This window comes from Rhinatrema bivittatum, chromosome 2, assembly GCF_901001135.1.
Source record: "Rhinatrema bivittatum chromosome 2, aRhiBiv1.1, whole genome shotgun sequence".
NCBI classification, from domain to species: Eukaryota; Metazoa; Chordata; class Amphibia; order Gymnophiona; family Rhinatrematidae; genus Rhinatrema; species Rhinatrema bivittatum.
Window position 1 is genome coordinate 90,947,803 of NC_042616.1, and position 24,466 is coordinate 90,972,268.

At 43.9% G+C, this 24,466-nt stretch overlaps 1 protein-coding gene across 8 annotated transcripts in view; it reads right to left on the bottom strand.

The window, feature by feature from the left end:
• Positions 1-24,466, bottom strand: part of KMT2C (lysine methyltransferase 2C) — a 979,844-nt gene that overhangs the window by 147,936 nt on the left and 807,442 nt on the right. For 7 of the 8 annotated variants that reach the window (XM_029588444.1, XM_029588442.1, XM_029588446.1 and 4 more), the window contains 3 exons: positions 23,490-23,654; positions 9,325-9,463; positions 8,965-9,112 (listed from right to left, as the gene is read on the bottom strand). In XM_029588444.1, coding sequence (XP_029444304.1) covers positions 8,965-9,112; positions 9,325-9,463; positions 23,490-23,654 — 452 coding nt within the window. The remainder of the gene's footprint in view (positions 1-8,964; positions 9,113-9,324; positions 9,464-23,489; positions 23,655-24,466) is intronic. The other variant, XM_029588443.1, reaches the window with a different exon arrangement.

A 24,466-nucleotide genomic window follows, 5' to 3' on the forward strand; every position in this document is an offset into this window, starting at 1 on the left:
GTCTCGCGGAGCAGTACATTTTCAGAAACAAAAGGTATTTCATCAAAACATTTTTGAAATTCCGCTGGAGTGAGGGAAAATAACGGCCATGCCACCCATCTGGCATATAAAAGGTCCAAACTCTGTAGGGGCGCTAAGCACACCAGCTCCCTGTAATAATAGGATATAGAAGCTTTTGTATTTTTTCTCCCATAGACCAGATCACTGAGATTGTGAACAGCAGGAGAGTTGGCTATACGAGACCGCATAGTCCGTAAAAAGTGTACAACCTGTATGTAAGCATACTGATCCAAATCTTGAAATGCAAATTTCTGTTTAAGGGCGGCAAAGGTAAGCAGAGTTCCAGTCCCCCTATCATACAGATCAGAGAGAAAACTAAGCCCCATTTGATTCCAGCGAAAAAAAGTCCCCTGGTCCTGCCCAGGAGGGAATAAATCATGACCTGTAAGAGTGAGGAGGGAGGTTAATCGGCTCGGTACTTGGTATTGTTTACGTAACAGGAGCCAAGCTTTCCGGCAGACGTACAAAAGGGGTTGGTGCTTAAGAGAGTTAGGCAGCATCCGGCTATCTAACTGCAACAAAGGATTAAGGGTGCGCACGCCATACCACTCTAAAAGACAAAGGTTGGGGACTAATGTAGATGTAGCAAAGAGCCAATCTTTAACATAGTGTAGAGAACACGCTAGGTTGTACATAAGGAGATTTGGGCATCCCAGCCCCCCCCCTTTTTGTCGGGTCATAAGTGTCTCTAGAGGAATACGGGCTTTTTTACCACGCCATAGGAAGAACCGCAATGCCCTCTGTAACCGATGATGGTCCCGTTTTGTAATCCAAATGGGGACCAGTTGTAGCATATATAACCATTTAGGGACTAGGACCATCCTAAAAAGATGGATACGGCCCATCAGAGATAATGGGAGGGAGGTCCAGTGTCGCAACAATGTTTCTGTGTGAAGCAGAAGAGGCTGGACATTCACTCTGTAAAGGTTGTCCATCCGTATTGGAACTTTCATACCCAAATATGTTAGTGTGTCTTTCACCCAACGAAACGGGAACACTCCCGGCCAGTTAGCACGCAGCGTTCCCGTTACATCTATGGCTTCGGATTTCTCGTGATTGATCTTAAGGCCAGCGAAGGCACCAAATTGGGTCAAAACATTCAACACGTGCGGAAGCGAGTGAGGTGGTCTCGTGAGAAAGACTAGCAAATCATCTGCAAAAGCAGCAATTTTAAAAACGTGGGTTGGACCTCCAAATCCCTTCACCTCCCCGCATGCCGCTAAGGTCCGCAAAAGGGGGTCTAAAGAGAGAATATACAATAAAGGGGAAAGGGGGCACCCCTGTCGGACCCCCCTCTGAATCGGGATGGTACCAGATAAGCAACCATTGGCCAAGACACGCGAGATGGGATTATCATATAAAAGGAGAAGGTAGTGCAGAAAATCGCCCCGTAGGCCGAATCTCTGTAAGACATTAAATAGGTAGGGCCATGCGACTCTGTCGAAGGCTTTTTCCGCATCAAGACCTGCTACTAAGGCTGGTATATCCAGTTGCTGACAAAGATTCATGGCCGTGAGTAGTTTAATGATATTTGCATTAGGTTTCCGCCCCCTGACAAAACTTGCCTGGTGGGGAGAAACTAAACGTGGCAGAAAGACATTCAGGCGGGTTGCGAGCACCTTCGCCAAAAGTTTTAAATCGCAATTCAATAAAGTAATGGGACGATAGGACGATGGGTGCAATGGGTCCTTACCCGGTTTAGGGAGAACCGTAATAAAGGCTTCTGTAAAGGTAGCTGGAAAGTGCATCTGTTTAAGCCCAGTTTTGTAATATTCCAGCAGGGGTGTACTAATGTGAGAGAGTAATATTTTGTAGAAGTCATAGGGAAGGCCATCTGGGCCAGGGGATTTCCCAGGGTGAGCTGCCGTTATAGCCTGTGTTAATTCGTAAGGTTGGATAGGTTGATTCAGAAATGTAACTTGAGAGGATGTAAGCGTAGGAAGGGCTAAATTTCGAAAAAAAACGTCCTCTGCCCCAGTACCCTCCGGCTGTTCAGCCGTATAAAGCGTAGTGAAAAATTGACGAAAAAGTTCGTTAATGTCTCGCGCCTTAGTCACCGTCACCCCCGTGGAAGTTTTCAAACTATGGATATGGGTTTTCAATCTACGAGCTTTTGTCAAATTAGCAAGTAAGCGGCTGGGTTTATTCCCAAACCGAAATAAGTTTTGTTGTCCCTTTTGCAAGTATAGTTGGGCTCTAGTACTAAGAAGGGTATTCAGGCGTCCCAAGATACTATAATAGTCTTTCCTGCTTTGTTCTGAGTTCTGTTGAACCATAATGTCCTTCGCCTGTTTAAGCACGCCTTCTAGGTGGAGGATCCCTTTTGTCATTTGTTTATTACGGAAGTGGGTATATGCGATGATTTCCCCTCATATTACGGCTTTCCCCGCATCCCAAAAAAGGTGTGGCGTGTTCGTATGCTGTTTATTATTAGCAGCATAAGCTGCCCATTTCTCCCTTAAAAAGGATTGAAAATGAGTGTCATCTTTAAGGTACCCAGGGAAGCGCCATAGCCTATCTTTATATGCTGACATATGAGAATGTAAGAGGACAGAAACGGGAGCGTGGTCAGATATAGCTTGGGTCTCGATATCCGCCGAAGCGACTTCAAAGAAATGGTCATGAGATAATAATATATAATCGATACGGGATAGCGTCCCATGGGAGCGTGATATGTGAGTGTAGTCCTTTTCGGTTGGATGGAGCGTGCGCCAGACGTCTAGGAGCCCCAGTTGAAGACACAAGAACTCTATCCCTTTTTTCTGTCGCCTCTTAATGGGGGTCTGGGGAGGTTGCTTATCTACCAGTGTGTCATGTACACAGTTGAAATCCCCCACCAAGTAGAGGGTTCCCTGGGCGTGGATATGGAGCAGGTTACTGAGCTGCACAAAGAACTCATGGCTATATTCATTAGGGGCATAAGTGTTACAAATGGTAACAGGATGCTGGTTCCACACTCCAATAAGAATAATATATCGTCCCCCTGGGTCAGGTATGGTTTTAGTGACCTGGAGATTAGCATTTTTATGAATCAGGATTGCTACTCCCGCTTTTCGCTGAACCGCCGCAGCGTGCACACAAGAACCCACCCATTCTCGGCGTAACTTATGGTTTTCCGGATCCGTAAGATGCGTCTCCTGAATGCATGCCACGTCAGCCCGTAGACGCTTAAGATGCGATAATACTTTCTTCCGCTTCACCGGGGACCCCAGCCCATTAACGTTCCAGGATACAAGTTTAGCCATTGTCCATTAATAGTAGGAGATCATAAACGCAGTTATAGAAACTTCCATAGAGGGAGGTAAGGCCCCCAGCCAGCCCCCCCCCCCCCCCTCTGTCTCTCTGGACACACACTGCATAGAGTACCAAGAGTCAACAATTACACACACGCACCCCATCATATACAAACATTGCATGAGCTGAAGTTGAAAAACCAACGTGGAAGATTTTTGCTCCCTACCCACCGCATTTTCCCCATCTCTTCGCGATTCCTCCCTCCCCCCCACCCTCCACCCCCCCATCCCAGTAACCCTTCCCCCAACTTCCCCCAGCCTCCCCATTAGTGTCTGTAAAGAAAAACTCCTCTCGGGAGTTATGGAGGCACGTGTCCTGTGCTCGAGCACCATGCCCTACAGTTACGTGGAGTACGCTCACAAATGTAAAATACCATCGAAAGCAGATATGCGTGGCTGGGCCAAACCCGGGTGAATAGACGTCCCGCTATAGGTTAGGGATACAGATGCCGTGAAGATAGGAAAGTCACAAGATGAGCCCTCCAACGCCGCACCCTGGTGAGCTTGTCCACTGCCAGTAGAAGAAACAGGAGAAACAGGAGCAGGGGCCTCTCCAACTGGATCCCCATTACCACTATATAAAACAACAAATGGTATGAGGCAAGGCCCTTGCGAAGCCCGAACCGCGGGTTAATAACCAACACAAAACAGTAATGCAGTCTATCTCCCATTAGGAAAGTGCGCCATTCCTGTCAGCTCCAGAGCTTGAGAGATGGTGTCCCCCTCTTAGTCCGGTATGGCCACCAAATACGCTTGAGCCGCTTCCGGGGTTGTAAAGGTGTGTTGGGTCTCCTTGTGCCAGACCCTCAATGTGGCCGGGTATAGTAAGGAGAATTTAATTTGCCTGTTGTAGTATTGCGTGCAGATTGGCGAAAATCTACGCCGCTGTTCCGAAACCCGCACAGAGTAGTCCTGGAAAATCCTGATTTTTTGATTATTATAATTAATATCAGGGTGGCTCCGATATGCCCGCCAAATATCACTTTTCTGGGCATAATTTAGCAGCTTAGCGATAACCAGCCTTGGCCGGGTGTCCGAGGCTCGCTTGGCCCCCAGGCGATGAGCGCGTTCCACAATAAGTTTCCCTTGTAGAGTCGGGAGGGCTAAGGCTTCAGGCAGCCACGTTTCAAGCAGGCCCACAAGATCTTTGTCATCTATCGATTCGGGGAACCCCAAGAATCTCAGGTTAGAGCGCCGTGCCCGGTTTTCAATATCATCAAGCTTCTCCGTCAGATCAGCTATAAGTTTTCCTTGCTTCTCCACCGTCTGTAGAGAGGCAGTGACGTCATCTTCCAGAGAACTGATCCGGCTTTCTGCCTGGTCGAGACGCGGGGTAATTTCTCCAATCGCGGTACTTACTTCCGTAAGTTGAGAGTGAATGCCTGCTAGTTTATCGTCTAGTGCAGTGCGGATCACCTCCTCGATTGCTGCGAGAGTGAGCCCTGTGTCCTGCTGATCTCCGCTAGGTTCGCTGCCGGCGGCCATTTTAGCATCCGTCCCCCGGGTCTTGTCTTTATCTTTTTTACTGCTCCTCGCAGCCATCGCGGGTGAGGAACGCTGCATGTATTTAACAATGGACATAAGCGGAGTCAACCGTACGATGGGCACAAATTTGGAGCGTAGAAAACGGATCAGATGCGGGTAGATGGGCAGCAGGCGCTCGGAGCAGTGGAAGTCGCGTCTTCCCCGACTCACCACATCACGTGACTCCTCTGTAAACTGTTTTAATTACACCCCAGTATAAAAAACAGTATATAAAATAGTTGAAATAAAATAAATAAATAAATAGTGTGTATTGAATATCATGTAGCTCTAGAAGATTGATCTGAAAATGACTTTTGACTAAGGATCAAGTACCCTAGGTTCGAGCCATAATGTTATGAGTTCCCCACCACCTGGAAAGAGATACTTGATGAGGCCAAGTCTGCAGATGAAGGCCCACATCCAGGATTGACAGTTTCACCAACACTGAACGGCTATTTTCATTCTGATAGTCACTGAGATGCAATGAGATAATGGTTGTCACACTGAAGGCCCCATTGCAGACTTCTTATATTCAATCGTGTCATTGAGACAACATGCACTGCTGCTGTCATTTGGTAAAAGATGACCAAGACTGATGTTACTAGAGTCCGATTTTGCACATGAGGACCTTCACACCATAGCCCTTTTGTCCCAAACTGGTTCTATTCATGCTCTTATGAATCCTCTGGACAGGATTGAATCTTAACTTGGCAAAGCTGACCAGGAATCCCAGAGATTAAAGGAGCCATATGATTTTCTCAAGGAATCCAGTACCCCTGACTGGGACAAAACCATTGCTAACCAATCGCCCATGTATGGGAAGATACAGAGTCCCAGCTGAGGCAGGTATGCTGCTAACTCTACCAGGCACTTGGTGGACATCCGTGGGGGTCACAGACAGACCAAAGGGAAGGACCTTGTATTGATAATGAGGTAGCTCCAGTGAGATGATAAATGGAGACATGAGGATAAGTATCTTTGAAATCCAAGGTGTACATCCAATCCTTAGGCTAAATGAATGAGAGAGAGTTGTGTGAAGAGAGTTCATCTTAAACATTTTACAATCCAGAAAACATGTTCCATCTTCATAAATCCAGAATAGCTCTCAGTCCCCCAGTTTTCTTGGGAATAAGGAAGTAACAGGAATAAAACCCTAGGCCTCGCTCCTGGGAAGGAACCAGTTCTATTGTCTTCTGCTGAAGGAACAATTCTACTTCCAGTTGAAGATGGGTCTTATATGAAGATTAAAAACTGCTGGATCTAGGGTAGGTGAGGGAAACACAAGTGGTAACTACATGCCACAATCTTGAGGACCCAATAATCCTTGGTGATATTTTTGCACTCTAAGGGAAAGGATTGGACTCTTCCCTCACTGGAGGTGGTGGGAGTTGAGCTTGAGACTCATCAAAAACTAGGATCAGGCTTCACTTGCGGCTATTGTAGTGCCTTAGGTTGATGTCTTTTCTTTTGGTGCCCTCTGGCAGGAAGTTGTTGTATGATAGGGGCAGTTCGATAATGCTGATAGAGTGGAAGAAGTATCTCTGGCAGAATGCTCATCTATAAGAAAAGCATGGGTGCCGGGGGGAGAGGGGAGAGTCATTTATGTCTGGTTCTTTTATTAGGTGTTTTGTTTTTATTTTGTATCTATGAACTGCCTTGGGTTTTGATAAGTGGCAGTATATAAGTTTTTAATAAAGATAAAGGAGGTTGGTTGCCTTCTCCCAGTGACTGAGATTGAATGGTAGCTTGATGCTCCTTAATCTGAGCTACAGTCTCTGATTTTGTCCATGAACAAGTTGTCTCTGATACAAGGGACTTCTGCAAGCCTTTCAAGAATACCTTCCTGCAAATCACTGCTTCACAATCTAGCTAGCCTGCAGGCCCCAGTGGCCACCACTAAAGTTCTGGCCACAATACTGAATGCCTCAGATTGAGAAGATTGGATGTTTTTCACACTCCTTTGTGTCCTCCACTGTTTTACAACTGCTACTTGCTTTGGGTCCAGCAATTCTGTTAAGGGCTTCAGCTTCTGAACACCTTCATGCAAGTATTGCTCTATACATAGCAGGTATACTGTCATATGCGTGCTCAGCATGGAACTCTAGAACACTTTCTTTCCAAAGGCGTCCAGGAGTTTCTGGTCTTTCTCTGGAGGGGTGTTGGAGATCTCCCATATCTTCTGGCTTATCTGAGAGCTGACTCTTCCACAAGAGAGGGATGAGGAAACTGGACCACACCAAACCCAGGGGCTGGCTGCAACCTATACTTTAGGTTCAATTTCCTGGCTACTGGCAAGCAAATAGTAGGCTTCTGCCAAATTATAGACTTGAGATCCTGGAGTAACTTGTGCACAGGAATCACTGCTAAGTCTGAAGGATCTGCAGAATGTCAGAAATCTGGAATAGCAGAGGTTCTCTGGAGGGGAGGAGTGTTGTGGTAAGTCAGGCAAGGGGTCTGATGGAATTCCTGTTGAGTCTTCTTCCGATCCAGACAATGAAGGAAGACTGAACCATGACCTTGATGATGAAGGCAGTGATCAAGGCAGAGACTGCTGTTGCCTTGGAGGGAATATGTCAACTGACCTAGTTGAAGTTCCCTTTTCTTCGCCTGACTTAAAATAGAGTACCTCAATCATGGAGAAGGTTTGCAAGATTGTTCAAGCCTAATACGTTGGCCAGCAAATCTTGTGTTGGGCTACACTTTGGCATGGAACAAGATGGAATTATAGTCTGTGAGAATAGCTTTGCAATTTTAGATAGAAGAGCCTTGGAGCCTCTACTGCATGTAGAAGGAGGAAAATAAATTTGTCACCAACACAGTGCGCTGGTCCAATGGCTGCTGTGTTCTCTTGGCTGGAGTTAGAGAAGAGACATCTTCTTCAGAGACCCATATACACTCCTCTTCACCTTGCTGGAAAAGAGCTGATGTGTTTGGTTCCAAAGATAGATTAGGCACCATGCTGGTTGGGCTGTGTGCAAAGGCTTCTACAATGTCTGCGCTGGAGTGGTCTTGTACGGCATCTTCATCAACACCATAGGCATTGTGGATAGCATTGGTGCTGGTGTCTCAAGCCCCTATGCTGTTGGCACAATAGAATATGTACTGCATATTGAGACCATTGATGGTGCCTTGAAGGTGCCAAGGTCTGGGTAGAAAAGAATGTCTCGCATCGTAGGGACTTTCCATGCCATGAAAAACAAAGGCACCCGTGCTGAGACAACCTCAATTATCTTAGGTGGGTATGAAAGACCCAAAGATGCAGGGCCATGTAATTTCTTTTTCTTCTGCTCCAATGGGCTCCGTCTCAGGGATGAACACTGTTTAGGTGTCATCCTACATGTCTCTTCTTGTGCTGAACACTTCTGTGATCCGTTCAACCTCAAGTCTGTGGCAGACCTGGAATCTAGTGCCAAGGGAGGAAGTCTTAGCCACAGAGCAAGAATGTGAGGAGCCCTTGCTTGATTCAGCATGGCAATCGTCTGGCTCAGAAAATGGTCCATTTGTGGGGGTGCTTACCCTTAAGAGTTCCTTCAGAGAGCAAACATTTTACAGGCCCGATACTGTTGAGCCCTGGGGACATACAAGCACAGTTATAGCAATTAGCTAGGTCATGACTGCAGTTCCAGGCACTTGTGGCAAACCTAGAAAACCTCATGGGTATCTGTTCTGACACCCACAAGCACAGGTCTTGAAGTTGCTGATGGTTGGCTTCTTCTTAGCCTTTCTCCAGACATGTCATAGAGCGTTTACATTTATTTATTAGGCAGCATTTAAAAGTGCTGTTTAGGAGCTGCAAAGGCAGTGATACAATAAAAAACTTGCAGATGCAACAAGGCAGATGAAAAAGAATGAAAAGAAAGTTTATGAAAAGTGGTCAGAAACCTGTGTGGAAACTCAGACAAAATCAAATTGAGGGGCTTATGAGTCAAGGAATGCATGGAAACTACTGCACATGCTCAGTAGGTCTTTTACTGAGCTTTGAGAGATGGGTTTGGTTCAGCACTATCAAGTGACATCACCCCCATGTGTCCTGGATAATTCAGCCCTGCTTGTTGATGGAGAACAAATTAAAAAAACTGTAACTCACCTTAACTCTTCCTGATTGTTATGAGGTGGTGTTGGAAGTGAAGCAGGAACATCTACAGTTTTGGGGCCCTGAGCCATAGCTCTTGCTAACAAATCATCTTGTGGTCTAAACGGCAACTGGAAATGTTTTCGTCCTAGAGCTTTGGTAACTGAAAGACAAGAGAAATTAAATTCATAAATAGTACAAAAATGTATACAATTTGTTCATTATACTACTATGAAAACAAACAAGCAAAAAAAAGAAATATGCTTTCTTTGATCATATTAAAACTATTTACTGTACAGTGCTATGAATTTTAATGTCTCAATATTTTAAATAAAGCTAACCATTGCTAAAAAAAAAAATGCATTTTCATCTTACCGTCATGTCCTAACATTCCAGCCTTGCCAGCAAGTTCTTCAGTGGTTGCAAAGCCATTCACCATCTTTTGACAAGTCACAGGAGGTGGGGTGGGAGGGAGGGAAGCTGGAGGTGTCGGAGGATTACTCAGGTTATTCTGCTGTATGAAAGCCAAGAATTTTAAATTAACTTTTTTGAGGAGTCACAAACTTGCAAATATCCAGAGCTAGTTACTAACTAGTGACAAATTCACCAACATAGAATAACAGAATGTTGAATGTACTGGCTACTTCTTAACCTTAGCTAGATACAAAAAGTTTAGGCTGTGCAGGATACATCATAAGATGTTAGTATCTACTGGTTTTATGTGTTTTAAGTTATGTTGTTTTATATATATTGTTTGTTTTTATGCTGTTTATTAATTTATTTAATTATGTATGTTTTATTATGTATATTGACTAGTACTTTTCATAGGTGATTAAGAGAATTGTAAAAAAGATAAAGATGCAATGGAGGAGTAGCAAGCAACAAACCAGGGAAGCCACGGTTCAAATCCTGCTGACACTCCTTGAAACATAGGGCAAGTTGCTTCATCATCCACTGCCTCAGTTATAAACTTAGGACCTCATTTACTAAGCATTTTTCCCATAGACAGGGAATGGGAGAAAAATCATAGTAAATTAGGCCTTACAGCTAGATTTTAAAAGCGTTGCTCACGCAAAAACATCCCCATACATGCTTATGTGGGCCACGCATGAGCAATGAGAATTTAAAAAAGCCAGGAAGTACGCACGTAAATACCTGAGCACATGTCAAGAATGAGGAGGCAGAAAAGGGGTGGGACTTGGGAGTTCCAGCAACGCGCACCACTGATCCTGATGAGGTGCAAGTCTGGAGATTTTGGGCCAGAGGGATCCTGAGCACCAGGAAAGGAGTAGGGAGGGGAGGGAAAGAGGCAATCTGACACCATCTCCCACTGTAAGAAGGGCACTTTCAACTCAGGGTGGGCTTTTTTGGGGGGGGGGAGGGGCAGTGTTACATTGGGCTGCCTAGGGTGTAAGGGTTTGTTGGTCCTTGAAACACCACCCCCCCAAAAAAAAATTCCCACTCTGAGTAGAAAGTGTCCCTCTTACAGTGGGAGATATATAGTTTCAGATTGTCTCTCCCCCCCCCCCCCAATGGACACTTGCGAGTACACACGTAAAGGCTCCAGACATACATGCGGTAGGGATATTTTAAATGATATGCGTATAACTTGCACGCACGATGTAAAATAAAGTGTATTTTTGCTCATGTACCCAATACGCACGTTTATGGGTGCATGCACGCTCCTTTTAAAATTTACCTGTTAGACTGTAAGCCCTCTGGGGATAGGCAAATACCTGCAGCACCAGAAAGTAATCCATTTCAAAGTGGCATGAAAGATGGAATACAAATAATTATTACATATAAAACTCACTGGTTTAACAGGTGAGCCAATATGTATTTTGTATATTCTTATCAAATAAAAATATCTGGGTATTTGGAGTATAGACTGAAGGGCAAATGCATGGTATGACAGCAAAATGGACAACAGCTATGAATATGTAACACAGAAAATGATGGCAGATAAAGAACAACTAGCTCAGTCTGCCAGGTGTCTTCCTTTTGGAACATGCTGTCCAGACAAGTAGTGGGGGACATGAAGATGTGAACAGACTACCAAGTAGCAGATTTGTGCATATCTTCAATGGAAATTGTTTTGAGATGAGCCACTGAAGTCACCATGGCTCTTACTTGATGAACTTTGACAGTTTATAATATGAAAGCCAGCCAGCACATAACAGTATGTGATAAAGTCACACACTGTTATGTGTCTTCCCAGTCTATTGGGCTCAAAGGACACAAACAGTTGAGAAGCTTGGCTTGACGGTGATGTTGAGTCCTTGTTAGGTAATACACCAGGGCTCTCCTGCAGTCCAAGGAGTGAAAAGCCCATTCTCCATAGTATGCATGAGGTCTTGGGATGAATGTTGGCAGCACATTAGCTTGGTTAATGTGGAAAGCGCTCACCACTTTCGGAAGGAATTTAGAGTGTGTATGCAGAACAATCCTATTGTGAAAAAGCTGCAGTTATAGTGAATATGAAACCAAAACCTAATGGGGTAGATTTTAAAAGAAGCGTGCGCAGTGTACATGTGAGCCCGCTACATGGTGTGCACACACGTACACCCGATTTTATAACTTGCGCATGCAGGCAGGCACAAGTTATAAAATAAGGGGTCGGCGCGCGCAAGGGGGTGCACAATTGTGCACCTTGCGTGCGCCGAGCTGCGCTGCCTTCCCCATTCCCTTCCCCCTAACCTGACCTTCATACCCCTTCCCCTAACCTTTCCTCCCCTAGCCCTACTCTAACCCCCCCAAAAATTTCTATTTACCTTTTGCGCCTGCCAGCGCACAATCCTCCGACACAGCGGCAATGGCCGCTCTGTCAGAGACCTCTGGCCCCGCGCCCGCCCCTTTTGTAAAGTCCCAGGACTTACAGACGTCGCTGGGCCTTTTTAAAATAGGCCCGGCGCGCATAACCCTTTAAAAATCCGGCCCAAAATGTGCTCACTCTTTGTGTTGAAGTGACATCAACAAGAAACAACACTTTTCAAGTAAGATACTTTAAGTGCACCAACTTGAGGTCATTGAAGGGAAGTTTCATGAGTTTAGCTAGAACAATGATGAGTTCTCAAGGGACTGCAAGTTTAATGATGGGAGGCTTAAAATGCCAGAGACCTTTTATAAACTTAGATACCAAAGGATGGAGAGAGACTGGAGCTCCTGCCAACTGTAGGTGATATACCCCATTGGTGCTGAAATGAAACTTGACTGAAGAGGTCTGATGATGACAGGAAGAACAGATATAGAAACAAGCTTGTTGGGTCCAAGGAGAAGGTTTTCTGCTGGCTGATCCCACACCAAGTCAACAACCTCTTTCACTTGAAACCATAGTATTTTCTGGTTGAAGGCTTCCTAGGTGAAATTAGTAATCCTCTATCTCCTTAGGTAGGAGAAAGGACATTGTAGGAAGTATGCAACCAAATGAGTACTAACCTCACAAAAAGGATGCAGACTTCATAAGATGGACGCTGACATGTATGTTTCAACAGAAAAACAAGATGAGGAACTTTTGACTAGAACAACAAGATATGTGCAGTTATCTGAACTCCCTGTTTAACTTCAGGGCTATAGCTTCTTTCCACAAACAATGAGCTAATACTGCCCAAGACTGGGATAGGTCACAGATACAAAAACAATCCAAATCTGCCCAGAGATTAAAAAAAACAGCCTATCCAAAGGGCAGTTTATCAGACAGGTCAGCTCACAGAAAACTGCCGACACTGCAAGACTGCTCGTGGATCAAGAGGTTGCAGGACCGAGATCAGACCCTACTCTGGAGTCACCACACAGCAGGAGCTGTGCCCCTCCACCATGGGAAGGGGGGCAATGATTTGAAATAAAGAAATGACACCATCTGCCCCTCTGCTTGACTATGCATGAGCTTCTTACATATTCATGCTTTGCCTATTAAAAGCAGCCAGAGAGGGGGCTTGGGAGACTGGTGAAAGAAGAACTATTAACAATTGAAGAAATGCCCGAGCCTGCACCCCCTACCTCTCCCTGCAATGAAGCAGATGAGCTCCAGTGTCCTGTAAGACCGCATGTAAGGAAGCCTTGCTGTTAACTTAAACCTGTCTTTTTTTCTCCAGAGTTCAGATGAACCTTAGCCTAGCAGGCGACTGGGGCTAGAAACGGCTGCTCCCTTCGGCAGAGACTCCCTCAAAACTGCTCCAGGGTGAAATGGAAGGTAAGCTCCTAAAGCTATTGGGGGAGTTAACTAATTACATTTATTAATATACCCTAAGCAAGTCAAGGTTTATGATATGTTAAATTCACTAACAATGCAGAGCTTTACTCAATATAAACCGATGCTGAGCAGCAAGAACTTTAGGGACATGTATTGTCAATTTTATTCTAACTGCTAAACCTGAAAAGCCTGACAAATAAAGCAGTCTGATTCTGAGACAAACAGGTGTCCTTTCCTAGACTTTTTAGATCTCATATAAGGTATTAAGTGGTAAGTTTCTATAGTAAGGCCACTATCCCCCAGAGAGGGAAGGGGAGGGGGAGCAGACAGCCTCCTCCCAGCTTCGTATACTCTTATATTGCTTCCATCACCATGGGAATTTGAGACTGACTAGACAAATGAATGAGATATGGAAACCACACTTGCTGTGGCCAGACCAATGCTATGAGGATTACCCTCACATTGCCTTGAAGGATCTGGCAATGAGGAATTGGTGGGTATGCAAAGAATAGACAGATGATCCAGGCTACCTTATGCATCAGGAGTTAATCTGTAGTTGCTTGGATATACAATGCAAAACGTTTTGACCTTCCTGTTGTACTCTGAGGCAAAGTTGTTCATGACCTCATGATCCAAGGACCACTCATGTAGTAGTAGAACCGTGCTAAGATGGTCCTCTAATGTATTAAGGATTCACTTGTATATAAGCATTGTTATGATCAGCCCATGACTAGATTCAGAGGGCCTCATTTATTTATTTAAAAGTAATTTACCACCTATCAACTTTTCTCGGTGGTTTCCACAGTAACATTCAGAATCCAACAATAAGTGATTAAAATTAAGATCATAAACATCATAAAAAGGCAACATTGACAAATTACAGTGGTATTTTAAAACATGACAACACAAAAAATAAACAATCAGCCTGTAATTGATATAGTTACTGTATTCTAACCCATACTCATTTCAATCAGTGGGTATCCTTGCTGGTTTATGTTTTTACTGATTATTAAGTTTATAATGTTTGATTATGTATTGTATTTTCTTACTTTAATTATTGTTCACCGTTATGATGGCTCCACTGAAATGACGGTATAAAAATAAATAAACCTTAAACCTTAAGAACATGACCATCTCTCACTCACCTCTTACCCAGGCAGATCCGCCTGCCGACCGTGAGAATATGACCTCTCTCACTCACCTCTTACCCAGGCAGATCTGCCCGCTGACCGCGAGGCAGCCCACACCCCCCGACCGGGCCCGAATCCTCAACTCTGTCCCGCCTTCCTCCTACAATCGGGCCAACCCCGCGAAGGCAGCAGTAGGACAGCCAATCAGAGGAGGCCCTGGCTGGGCTTTAAATTTAGGCTCCAGCCGGCACAGCTCCCCTTTTGCGAAACGGACGACAGAGACGGACGAAAGAGGAACAGGCCTGTGTGATCGGTGCCGGCGACCCACCGGGGTAAGGCCTCTCTCACTCACCTCTTACCCAGGCAGATCTGCCCGCCAACTGCGAGGCAGCCCACGCCGCCCGACCGGGCCCGAATCCTCAACTCTGTCCCGCCTTCCTCCTACAATCAGGCCAACTCCACGAAGGCAGCAGTAAGTCAGCCAATCAGAGGAGGCCCTGGCTGGGCTTTAAATTTAGGCTCCAGCTAGGCGCCGCATGTTGCGCGACAAAGGGGCCTACCCCTTTGTGCAGCACCAAAGTGCTGCCAGAGCCCCCTACTCGCTGCTGCTCTCAACCTCCTCAACCAACTCGGTGCCGGCCTTTCTTCTGCCTGCCACGAGGAGGAAGCAGCAGCAGCAACACAGCACAGGCTTGGAGACCTGCACCGACCAGCGATCTCAAGCGGGCTCGCCTTCTGGACCACCTCACGGCCATTCCATTCTCGATTTCACTCCTGGTGACTTAAACCATCATAGAACCCCGTACTGACAGACAGGATAGCTACTCATCGGGACCTTTCCGCCTTGCAAACTGCTACTACCATCAGCGCTCAACACTGACTCTCGCTATCCGGTGAGCAACACAAAGAGCCCAGATTGTTCCACTGTACTTTGATGCTATACTTGCCTTTCATTACTGTATGTTATTTGCTGCACCTAACTGTATCCTTTTCGCAGCCCTCCTCCTTTCACTCCCCATTTCTCCCCACCGCCACCCCCCTAAGAAACACCCCCCTCTGCATACCACCCTTTATTACCAGCTATCCCAAATGGCGTCTTACCCAATCCCTCGTATCCACTATCCACTCTCCAGACTACCCCCCCCCCCTTCACCACCAGCCACCCCCCCTTCGCAAATCCCTAATCCCACCTCTCCCTTGACACAACTCCTAGGTCTCACAACCCTCTCCATAATTCTCTTCAACGCCCAATCCTTATCCAAAAAGACACCCATCCTTAATGACCTTCTTATTGATTGCACACCAGACATCTGTGCTGTCACGGAAACATGGTTCAAAGACTCAGACACCGTCCTCATTAATCAACTCCACACGACCTCCTATGACATCTTCCCAATCCACCGACCCAAAAAAAGAGGAGAAGGACTCCTACTGGCGGCCAAGAAATACTTAAACCTCAAACCTGTCCGCATAGCCACCCCACCAACCTTGAAATAGGCCTCTTTATAGCATCTGCACTGCAAATCTGTCTAGTTTACGCTCCCCCGTCTTCCTTGAGTCCAACCCTTCCCCCCTAGTTGAATTTATTACTGAATGGATAAAAACAGATATCCCCTCCATTATCCTCGGAGATTTTAATCTTCATGTAGATTCAATTCCTCTCTCCGCGTCATGCAAGACCCTCATTCAATCCCTCCTTGCCATAGGCTTCCGGCAAATCTCCTACACACACAAAGCCGGACACACGTTGGACCTGATGTTTATCAACTCTGACATCCTTACCACTAACACACCCACTTGCACTCCAGTGCCATGGTCCGACCATTGCCTCATAGAAAGCCTGCTCTCCACCAAAGCCCCCCCCCCCCCCAAGTAACACCCATTGCACCACCATAATATACAGAAAAACCTGTCCGAACGACGAACTAGCAGATGCCTTATCGTCATCCCTACCGAGTCTAGTCTGTTCAAACCTTGACATAGCTGTAGCATCCTGGAACAGCCTCACTGAAGACATTGCCAACATGCTTTGCCCACTCTCCAAATGAGTCATAAACGCCTCCTCGAAACCCTCAAAGCCCTGGTACTCTTCAGAGTTAAAAACCCTAAAAAACTACCTTAGACAAAAAGAAAGAAAATGGCGCAAGGACCCAACCCCGCAACACTCCTCCAGCTACAAAACAGCCCTACATAGCTACAGACTCTCCACCTTCAAACACAAGCGAGACTTTTACGCAAAAAGAATCCATGACCACAGATTCAACCCCAAAGTGCTTTTCTCATACGTTACAAGTCTCACCACTTCTCCCCCCCCCCACCATACCAGACACTGAGGCAGCAGCCAAATGTGAAAAAATGGCCAACTACTTCCAAAGTAAAATCTCTAACCTCCTTTCTAGATTTCCCCCCTCCAATAAATGTCCCCCCCCCGACCCACCCACCTTCCCTACATCCTCCCAACCCGTAATGGCCGCACTTGACTTCACCTCCTCTAAAGAGATCGTTAATATCCTTTGAAAACTCAAGCCTGCCTCACATCCCAATGATACCATCCCAACTAAAGCCCTAATAGCCATCCCCGACACCATAGCTAGAGCCTTAGCAGATATTATTAACTGCTCCATCGCCCATGGGATGGTCCCTGACTCACTCAAGCATGCGGTAGTCAAACCCCTCCTAAAGAAACCCTCTTTAGACCCAAAAGATCCCTCCAACTTCCGCCCTATATCCAACCTCCCATTTATCTCCAAAGCTGATGGAGAAAGTTGTTAATTCTCAACTCATGGACTATCTCGAAAATCATGCGATCCTCCATGTTTCCCAATTCGGTTTCCGGAAACACTTTAATACCGAATCACTACTCCTCTCCCTATCCGACCATCTCCTCAGAGGCCTGGGCCAAGGCCACAGTTACCTCCTTGCTCTCCTCGATATCTTGGCCGCTTTTGACACCATCAGCCATCATCACCTCCTAACGCGACTAGAAAGCATTGGCATTTATGGACTAGCCCTTGCTTGGTTCAAATCTTATCACTCGAACAGAAAGTTCTCTGTTAAAATAGGAAACAACCTTTCTGCCTCATACCCCTTATAGCAAGGAGTGCCGCAAGGTTCACCTCTTTCCTCAACCCTTTTCAATGTCTACCTTACCCTGCTCTGCCATTTCCTCTCTGACCTCAAGCTCAAGTTCTATCTCTACGTTGATGATGTTCAGATCATTATCCCCATTCACACCTCCATCTCTGATGCCCTAGAGCACTGGGAAAACTGTCTTGCAGCCATCAACTCCCTGTTCTCCAACCTACACCTTGCCCTTAACACTAATAAAACCGAACTCCTACTCATCTCCTCGCAATCCTCCCCCACCCCCCACCCCAGTCTAACGACCCAAGCTTAACCTTATCACAGCGCAACCATTCGTCAGGGACCTCGGAGTTTTCCTCTACCACCAACTAAGTATGAAATCGTACATCAACTCCATTCTCAAAGCAGGTGTTTTCAAGCTCAACGTACTTAAACTCAGACCCCTACTACACACCCAGGATTTCCGTACAGTGATCCAAGCCACCATAACCTCCAAATTAGATTACTGCAACGCACTCTTCCTAGGGCTCCCCCTGTCTAAGATAAAACCTCTCCAAATGTTACAAAACGCCTCAGCAAGACTCATCACAAACACACGTAAACACGAAAACATTGCCCCCATCCTCAGAGACCTACATTGGCTCCCCATTCTCTCCCGCATTCACTACAAAACCCTGACCATAGTACATAAATCCATCCACGACCACAACACCAACTGGCTCGACATCCCCTTCAATGCCCCCCAGTCCACTCGCCCCACTAGATCCACCAACAAAGGCACACTACATGTACCCTCTCTGAAAACAGCCCATCTCTCCTCCACTCGCGAACGTGCCCTCTCTATTGCAGGCCCCACTCTCTGGAACTCCCTCCCTGTGCACATGCACCTTGAACCATGTGTGATCAAATTTAAAAAGAAACTAAAAACACTACTGTTCAAACAAGCTTATCCAGAATAGATTACCCTTTCCACACCATCCATGCACCGCCTCATGGTGATCGCATATTCCTTATATTAAGGAGCTAATTATATTGTTAACTTATGCTTGTTCTTGTTATTTTAATCTATCCTTCTACGCTGTTCCTGGTTAACCCTCTCCCTGTTAACATGTATTTTCAAGCCTTTTGTTCAAATGTAAACCGGTATGATGTCCCTACCAATACTGGTATATAAAAGTTTCTAAATAAATAAATAAATCTGGTTGTCTGTCTGGACCTAGATTCTCTTGTTCAAGCAGATGGGAGAAAGCCCTTGGTACATAACAGACAGCTTACAGCTCCAGAAGGTTGATTTGTATGTGACACTCTCCTAGGGACCACGTTCTCAGGATTCAAGCAGCACCAGTGTTCACCCTCTGAACAAGGTCAATTGATGCTCTGGGATGTGTAGTGAGAGACCCACAGTTAAACTCAGGGTTCAATCATCACTGGAGGAACATTCTGCCTTGGGTGATTTTTTAAAAAATGAAATCAGGGAGGAGGGTTATAAATATGGTAAAAAATAAAACAATTTCCATGTCAAGAGTTATAGAGATGTTGTGGGACAATGGCTGAAACACTTGACCCCACTGATCTCATAGGGCCCAATGAAGACCATGGATATGTAGATGAGTTAGAGGAATCTTGTGCACTGCCATGGCTATGTAATGTGGAAAAGGAAGTATCGACCTTGCTGGAGTCCAGTCTTGTTGTAGAATGGACTTCACCAGGCCCACCAAAATTCTGAATCTTTTGACAGGAAACAACACTTTCTACTAAAGGTAGTCTAGTCAAGCTCCTATGAACTGGGACCTATCTAGATTTTGATAAATTGACCAGGAACTCCAGAAACTGAAGAACCCAGATGGTTGTGCTGAGGGACCTGAGCTCTCCTGCTGGATACGGGTCCATCACCAACCAATTGTCCATGTTGAGTAGGACAAAGCTGTGCAGCTGCCATGTGAGACATATTGTGAAAGCTCTCAGGGTCACTGAGAAGCCAAACGGAAGCACTTTGTACTGTTAGTGAATGTCCTTCACCAGGAACATGAGAAAACTTTGATGGGCAGGGTGAAAGGGACTAAGTGCTTAAGCATCTTTCACATCCAGAGTGTACATTCAATCGCTTGGCGGAAAGAATCATCTAGAGGCAGTTCATCTTGAATCTCTTTTGGATTAACAATCTCTTCAGCTTCCATAAATCCAAGATAGGCCTCAATTACCCTGACGTTTTGAGGATTAGAAAATACTGAGAATAGAAACCCTGTTCACATTCCTGAGGAGGGACAAGATCAGCTGCCTTCAGTTGAATAAATGCTACTTATAACTGCAGCTGAACAGATTGAGAGGGATTGGAACTGAAATCCAGACTTCATGGGACAGGAGGTGGGCAAGAGAAACACAAATAGTAGCCAGTGTTTCCTATATGGATTGGGTTGCTGTGAGCAAACATTTTTCATTACATTACCCTATGAGCACTACTTTCTTTGATGTAAATTGCCTATCAATTTATATGTAGAATACAGACAGATGCTTGCCAAATACAGAAGAGAGAGACCATAAAGTAGAAATAGAAATGTGTAGGCAAAAACTGATCTAGAAATTGCAACAAGCTAAACTCTGTATACAGTGCAACAATGGAAAAATGAAATCACCATTCCCCATAACACAATAAAATTAAGGAGGTCAATATTCAAACATAACTGGCTAAGTAAGTTAGCCTGTGAAGACTTATCTGGCTAACTTAGCTGGGATATTCCTGGCTAACTTAGCTGGGATATTCAGACTTGCCACTGAATATACCTGGCTAAGTTTTAAATTAATAAAAATCTAGCCACTTACACAGTGATGTATAATCAATAATATCAAGAGGGGAACCTTACAGGGTTCACTCAATATGAAAAATATATTTCTTTATATATGTTCAATATTCTCTCTATTTAACCTGTATTTTTACCAATTCTCTTAACCTACACGCTGAGTGGGAAAATATTCTCTCAACGCTTAACAAGTTTTTTGAAAAAAAATTTTTTTAGGTGGTAGGTTGGGGTTTCATATAATCGTGTAGGCATCACTGCCTCTTTCGTTCATATTATAATCATAAACCTGCCATCCTCCTCCTATTTTTGTGTATGTGTATACGTGCAAAAAAATATTTTAAATAAATAATTTAATGTGCAATTTTTTCATTAAAAATATGCAGGACATCCAACGAAACCCCAACTACCATCTAAAAAGTTTTTTACACGTTCAGAGAATATTTTCCCACTCAGCGTGTAGGTTAAGAGAATTGGTATAAATACGGGTTAATTAGGAGAATATTGAACATATATACAGAAATATATTTTTCACAGTGAGTGAACCCTGTGAGGTTGCCATCTTGATATTAAGTTTAAATTAGCCAGGTAAGATAACCAGCTAACTTTAGATCTGCTCAACAGCAGGTCTAAAGTTAGCCGTATACCTTACCTACAAAAGTTTGAATATTGCTACTTATCCAGCTAAATTAGCCGGATAAGTAGCTCCTTCCAGTTATGGCCCCAGAATGTCTCTTTTTTTTTATCCAGCTAAATTCTAGCCAGATGACGTCTAGTAGACGCCGGTGGTGGAGGAGCCTTGGGAGAAAGGGTGCTCTGTGTATATGTCCATTCATCTTCGGAGCCAGCTGCAGCTGTTGCCACTGACATGATGCCATCTTTTGTGAGTGCTGGGGGTCCTTTATCAGTATCAGGATCAGCTAATGCAAGCTCCAGCTTGTTTCCTTCTAAAACGAAGGTAGTGACATTAAGCGTGCTTTGGGACTTAATTGGCCCAGTTTGGGTCTGTATTTTCTCAGTGCTCAGGATGATACAGGTAAAATATCTGGCTTACAGGATGAGGTGAAATCTTTAAAAACTGTTCAAGCCTCTATCATTCAGGAATATGGGAACATTTCCAGAAGACTAGAATGTATTGAAAATAAACTGAGACCACTTAATCTCCATTTATGAAATTTTTCTCACGTAGTGGGTGAAATACCACATCTTAAACTTTGACGATACTTTTTGAAGGTTCTGAATATTTCCCCAGATTTATTTCCTACTAATGACAAAGTCTATTTTCTAGCTGGTAAAGTAAATCAGGAGATTTCTCCTAATCTGGAATTGACTTCATTTCTAGACTCATCTGATTATTGTGGAGAAATTAACATTGCTTGTGTCTTTCTTTTCTGAAAATGATTTAAGTAATGTTATGAAGTATTATTTTCAACATAGGAACAAACAATTAATGGGTCAAATTATTAGAATTTTCCCTGATTTAGCTAGAGCAACCCAGGAAAGGAGGAAGGGTTTCCTGGCATTGAGCCAGGAAGCTTGTGCCCTAGGAGCTCTCTTCCTGCTGCGGTATCCTTGCAAATGTTTAAAGTTTCAACTAGATTGTTATGCATTTTTTGCTTCAGAACAGCTTAAGGTATTCAAGGATTCTAAGAAAATTCTTGTAGCTTCTAATCCCCTTGATGTGGTATCTAATTGGACGATCTTTATATTATATAGATAGGATATAATATCTTTGTTTATGCAATGGCAGTTTGTTCTCCTCCTTTCAGCCTCAGTCTTAATGACTATGGGCAAAAGAGATTGACATTTTGTTTTTCTTAATATTTTCTTATTTTTTGTATTTCTAATATCTGTACAAAGTAGATACTTTGTTTAAAATTTTAAATTCATTAAACAAATTAAAAATACATTTCTAGCCAGAAGCTGAATATACCAAAACTAACCATATAGATGAATATTTAACTTTTTTACTCCCCCCCCCCCCCGATAAGTTGACTTTTTCACGCGTAAGTCAGGGGATTTTCTAATTGTGCACAGCAATGAAATAACTGTTTTTACCAAGTGGTCTATCAGTTCAAATAGTCCATCTGCAGCTCATTATTATATATTTTATTTTTATTTATTTCATTTATGTTCTAATTTTTGGCACTTCAAAGCAGATTAGATTCAGGTACTGTAAGTATTTCCCTATTTCTAGAAGACTTACCATCTAAAAGGTGAATTTTAAAAGCGATGGATGTGCATAAAATAGCAACTACTGCTATTTTATAAACCTTTCAGATATGTGTAAAACATGGGGCAAATTTGGGGCAAGGCAGACATTTACGCGCATAAATCACAAGTTTATATCCTGCGAATGCAGTGCGCGTAGTGCTGTTAGCTGTTACTTCTGTTGTTTTTCAGGTGTAAGTCAGAATTAAGCCTCTTTATAGCCAAAAACTGACTGGGTGAGGGATCTGGGTAAACTGGGTGGGGGTGCAAGCTGAAAGAGCAGAAGGATCTGGATGACCTAGAGATACACTAGGCAAACGGGTGGACTAATTGGTAGAACTGAGAATTTCCTTCATGGGCGCATGTTATGAAATATGTTCACTTCTTCATGTAGAAGCTGACAAGTCCTAAGGAAAATAAGCGAATAAAGTTTCCTCATGTAACTGCTTAAAATCAGGAGCACACATATGCGAGACAGTTGCATTTTATGTGTGTGTGCACTTGTGCGCATGATATAAAATTCTAGTGCATGTGTACTTGTGTGCACGCTTGTTTTAAACTTACCGTTCCCTGTTTGTACCTGAGGCAATGGAGGGTAAAGTGACTTGCCCAAGGTCACAAGGAGTGGCAGTGGGATTTGAACCCTGGCCTCTCTCATTCATAGCCTGCTGCTCTAACCACTAGGTTTCTTCAGCGTGAAGACACCCCATTTCGCCAAGGCCCCCACCCAGTCATTTTTTCACTTTTAAGATGTTTGTGATCACTTACACCAGATAGTGACCAGATGTAAATATACACAAGGAAAACACTTAAGCATGTCACTGTGGCAGGCTGTAAAACAGCAACTTAATTGTGAAATGTTGGCCCCTCCCAGAATGCCCCTGGCCTGCTCCCCCCCCTTTTTTTTTTTTTTTTAACATGTGCAAGTTTACTCACAGACCCTGAAATTTACGAGTGTATGTTGCGGTTTTTAAAATAGCATACAAACATATATGCTATTTTATGCGTGCAAGTGCTTTTTTTTTTTTTTTTTACACACACAACTTTTGAAATTCACCTTTATATGTGTAGAGTAGCCATATATTGATACTGATGCACAAAATAAGTTAAAAGCGCAGATTGAACACATACCTTATATATTAGCTGGGAGTAATAATCCGAAACTCCATCAAGTGCAGCATTGCCAAATGCTCCAATAAGGCGGCTTCTGCCGTTTATTTGGCTACTGCCATATGGAAGAAAGTGTGCAAAATTCACCCCAATTATTGGTTCCATTAGCGGCAGCAAAGACAGCTCCTAGAAAAACAAATGTACATGAGAATACATCTGCTGAGGGAGAAGCAGCAGAGTATTTCAACAAACTTTTCTAATTTCTGTACTATTTTTTTTTTTTACATTTTATCAACTCCATGGCCACATCCTCTCTCTCTCTCTGTTTACATATAAATCAGGTTCTTTTTAATTGTACTTTCAAGTTCTTAAACTGCTTTTTATTATTAAGATTGGGAGTACAGCATTAGGTTGCAATGAATTCTATGAAAGCAAAAGTGATAGATCTCACCTGGATAAACAGATTTCTAGTTTTAAAATCTGTAGCAGTTCTGGATGTAAGAATTTAGAATGTTAAGTGGATCCTTTTATAGGCCCATTCAAATGCCATGTTGTAGTTTCTGAAGTAATGTAATTAGCCATTCTAAAGAAATCAAAAGATCTAGGTGCAAGTGTGCAAGCCAAATATGATTCCAGCCCTGGGATTAAGGCTGCTGGACATATGAGCTACTTCCTACAATACTCTGACTGAAGTATGATTCAAAATTTCTATCACCATTCAGGCAGCTTCCATTTTCTTCAAATAAAAATATGGCAGGATTACTAATCAAAAGATGGAGAACAAACTTCAGCATTAAAATTGTCTTTGGGCATTATGCTACACATTTCCAGTTATGGAATAAACTTCCAAACTTGTGGGCCCATATAAATACAGGCAATTATGTCAACTATTTCTTAGAACTGTATCACCAACCAGGTGTTGTAGTTAAAAGTAAATTAACACACTATCACTGAGTAAGCCCTGAGGTGCACCTCCATGAGGACATGCCTATATGAAA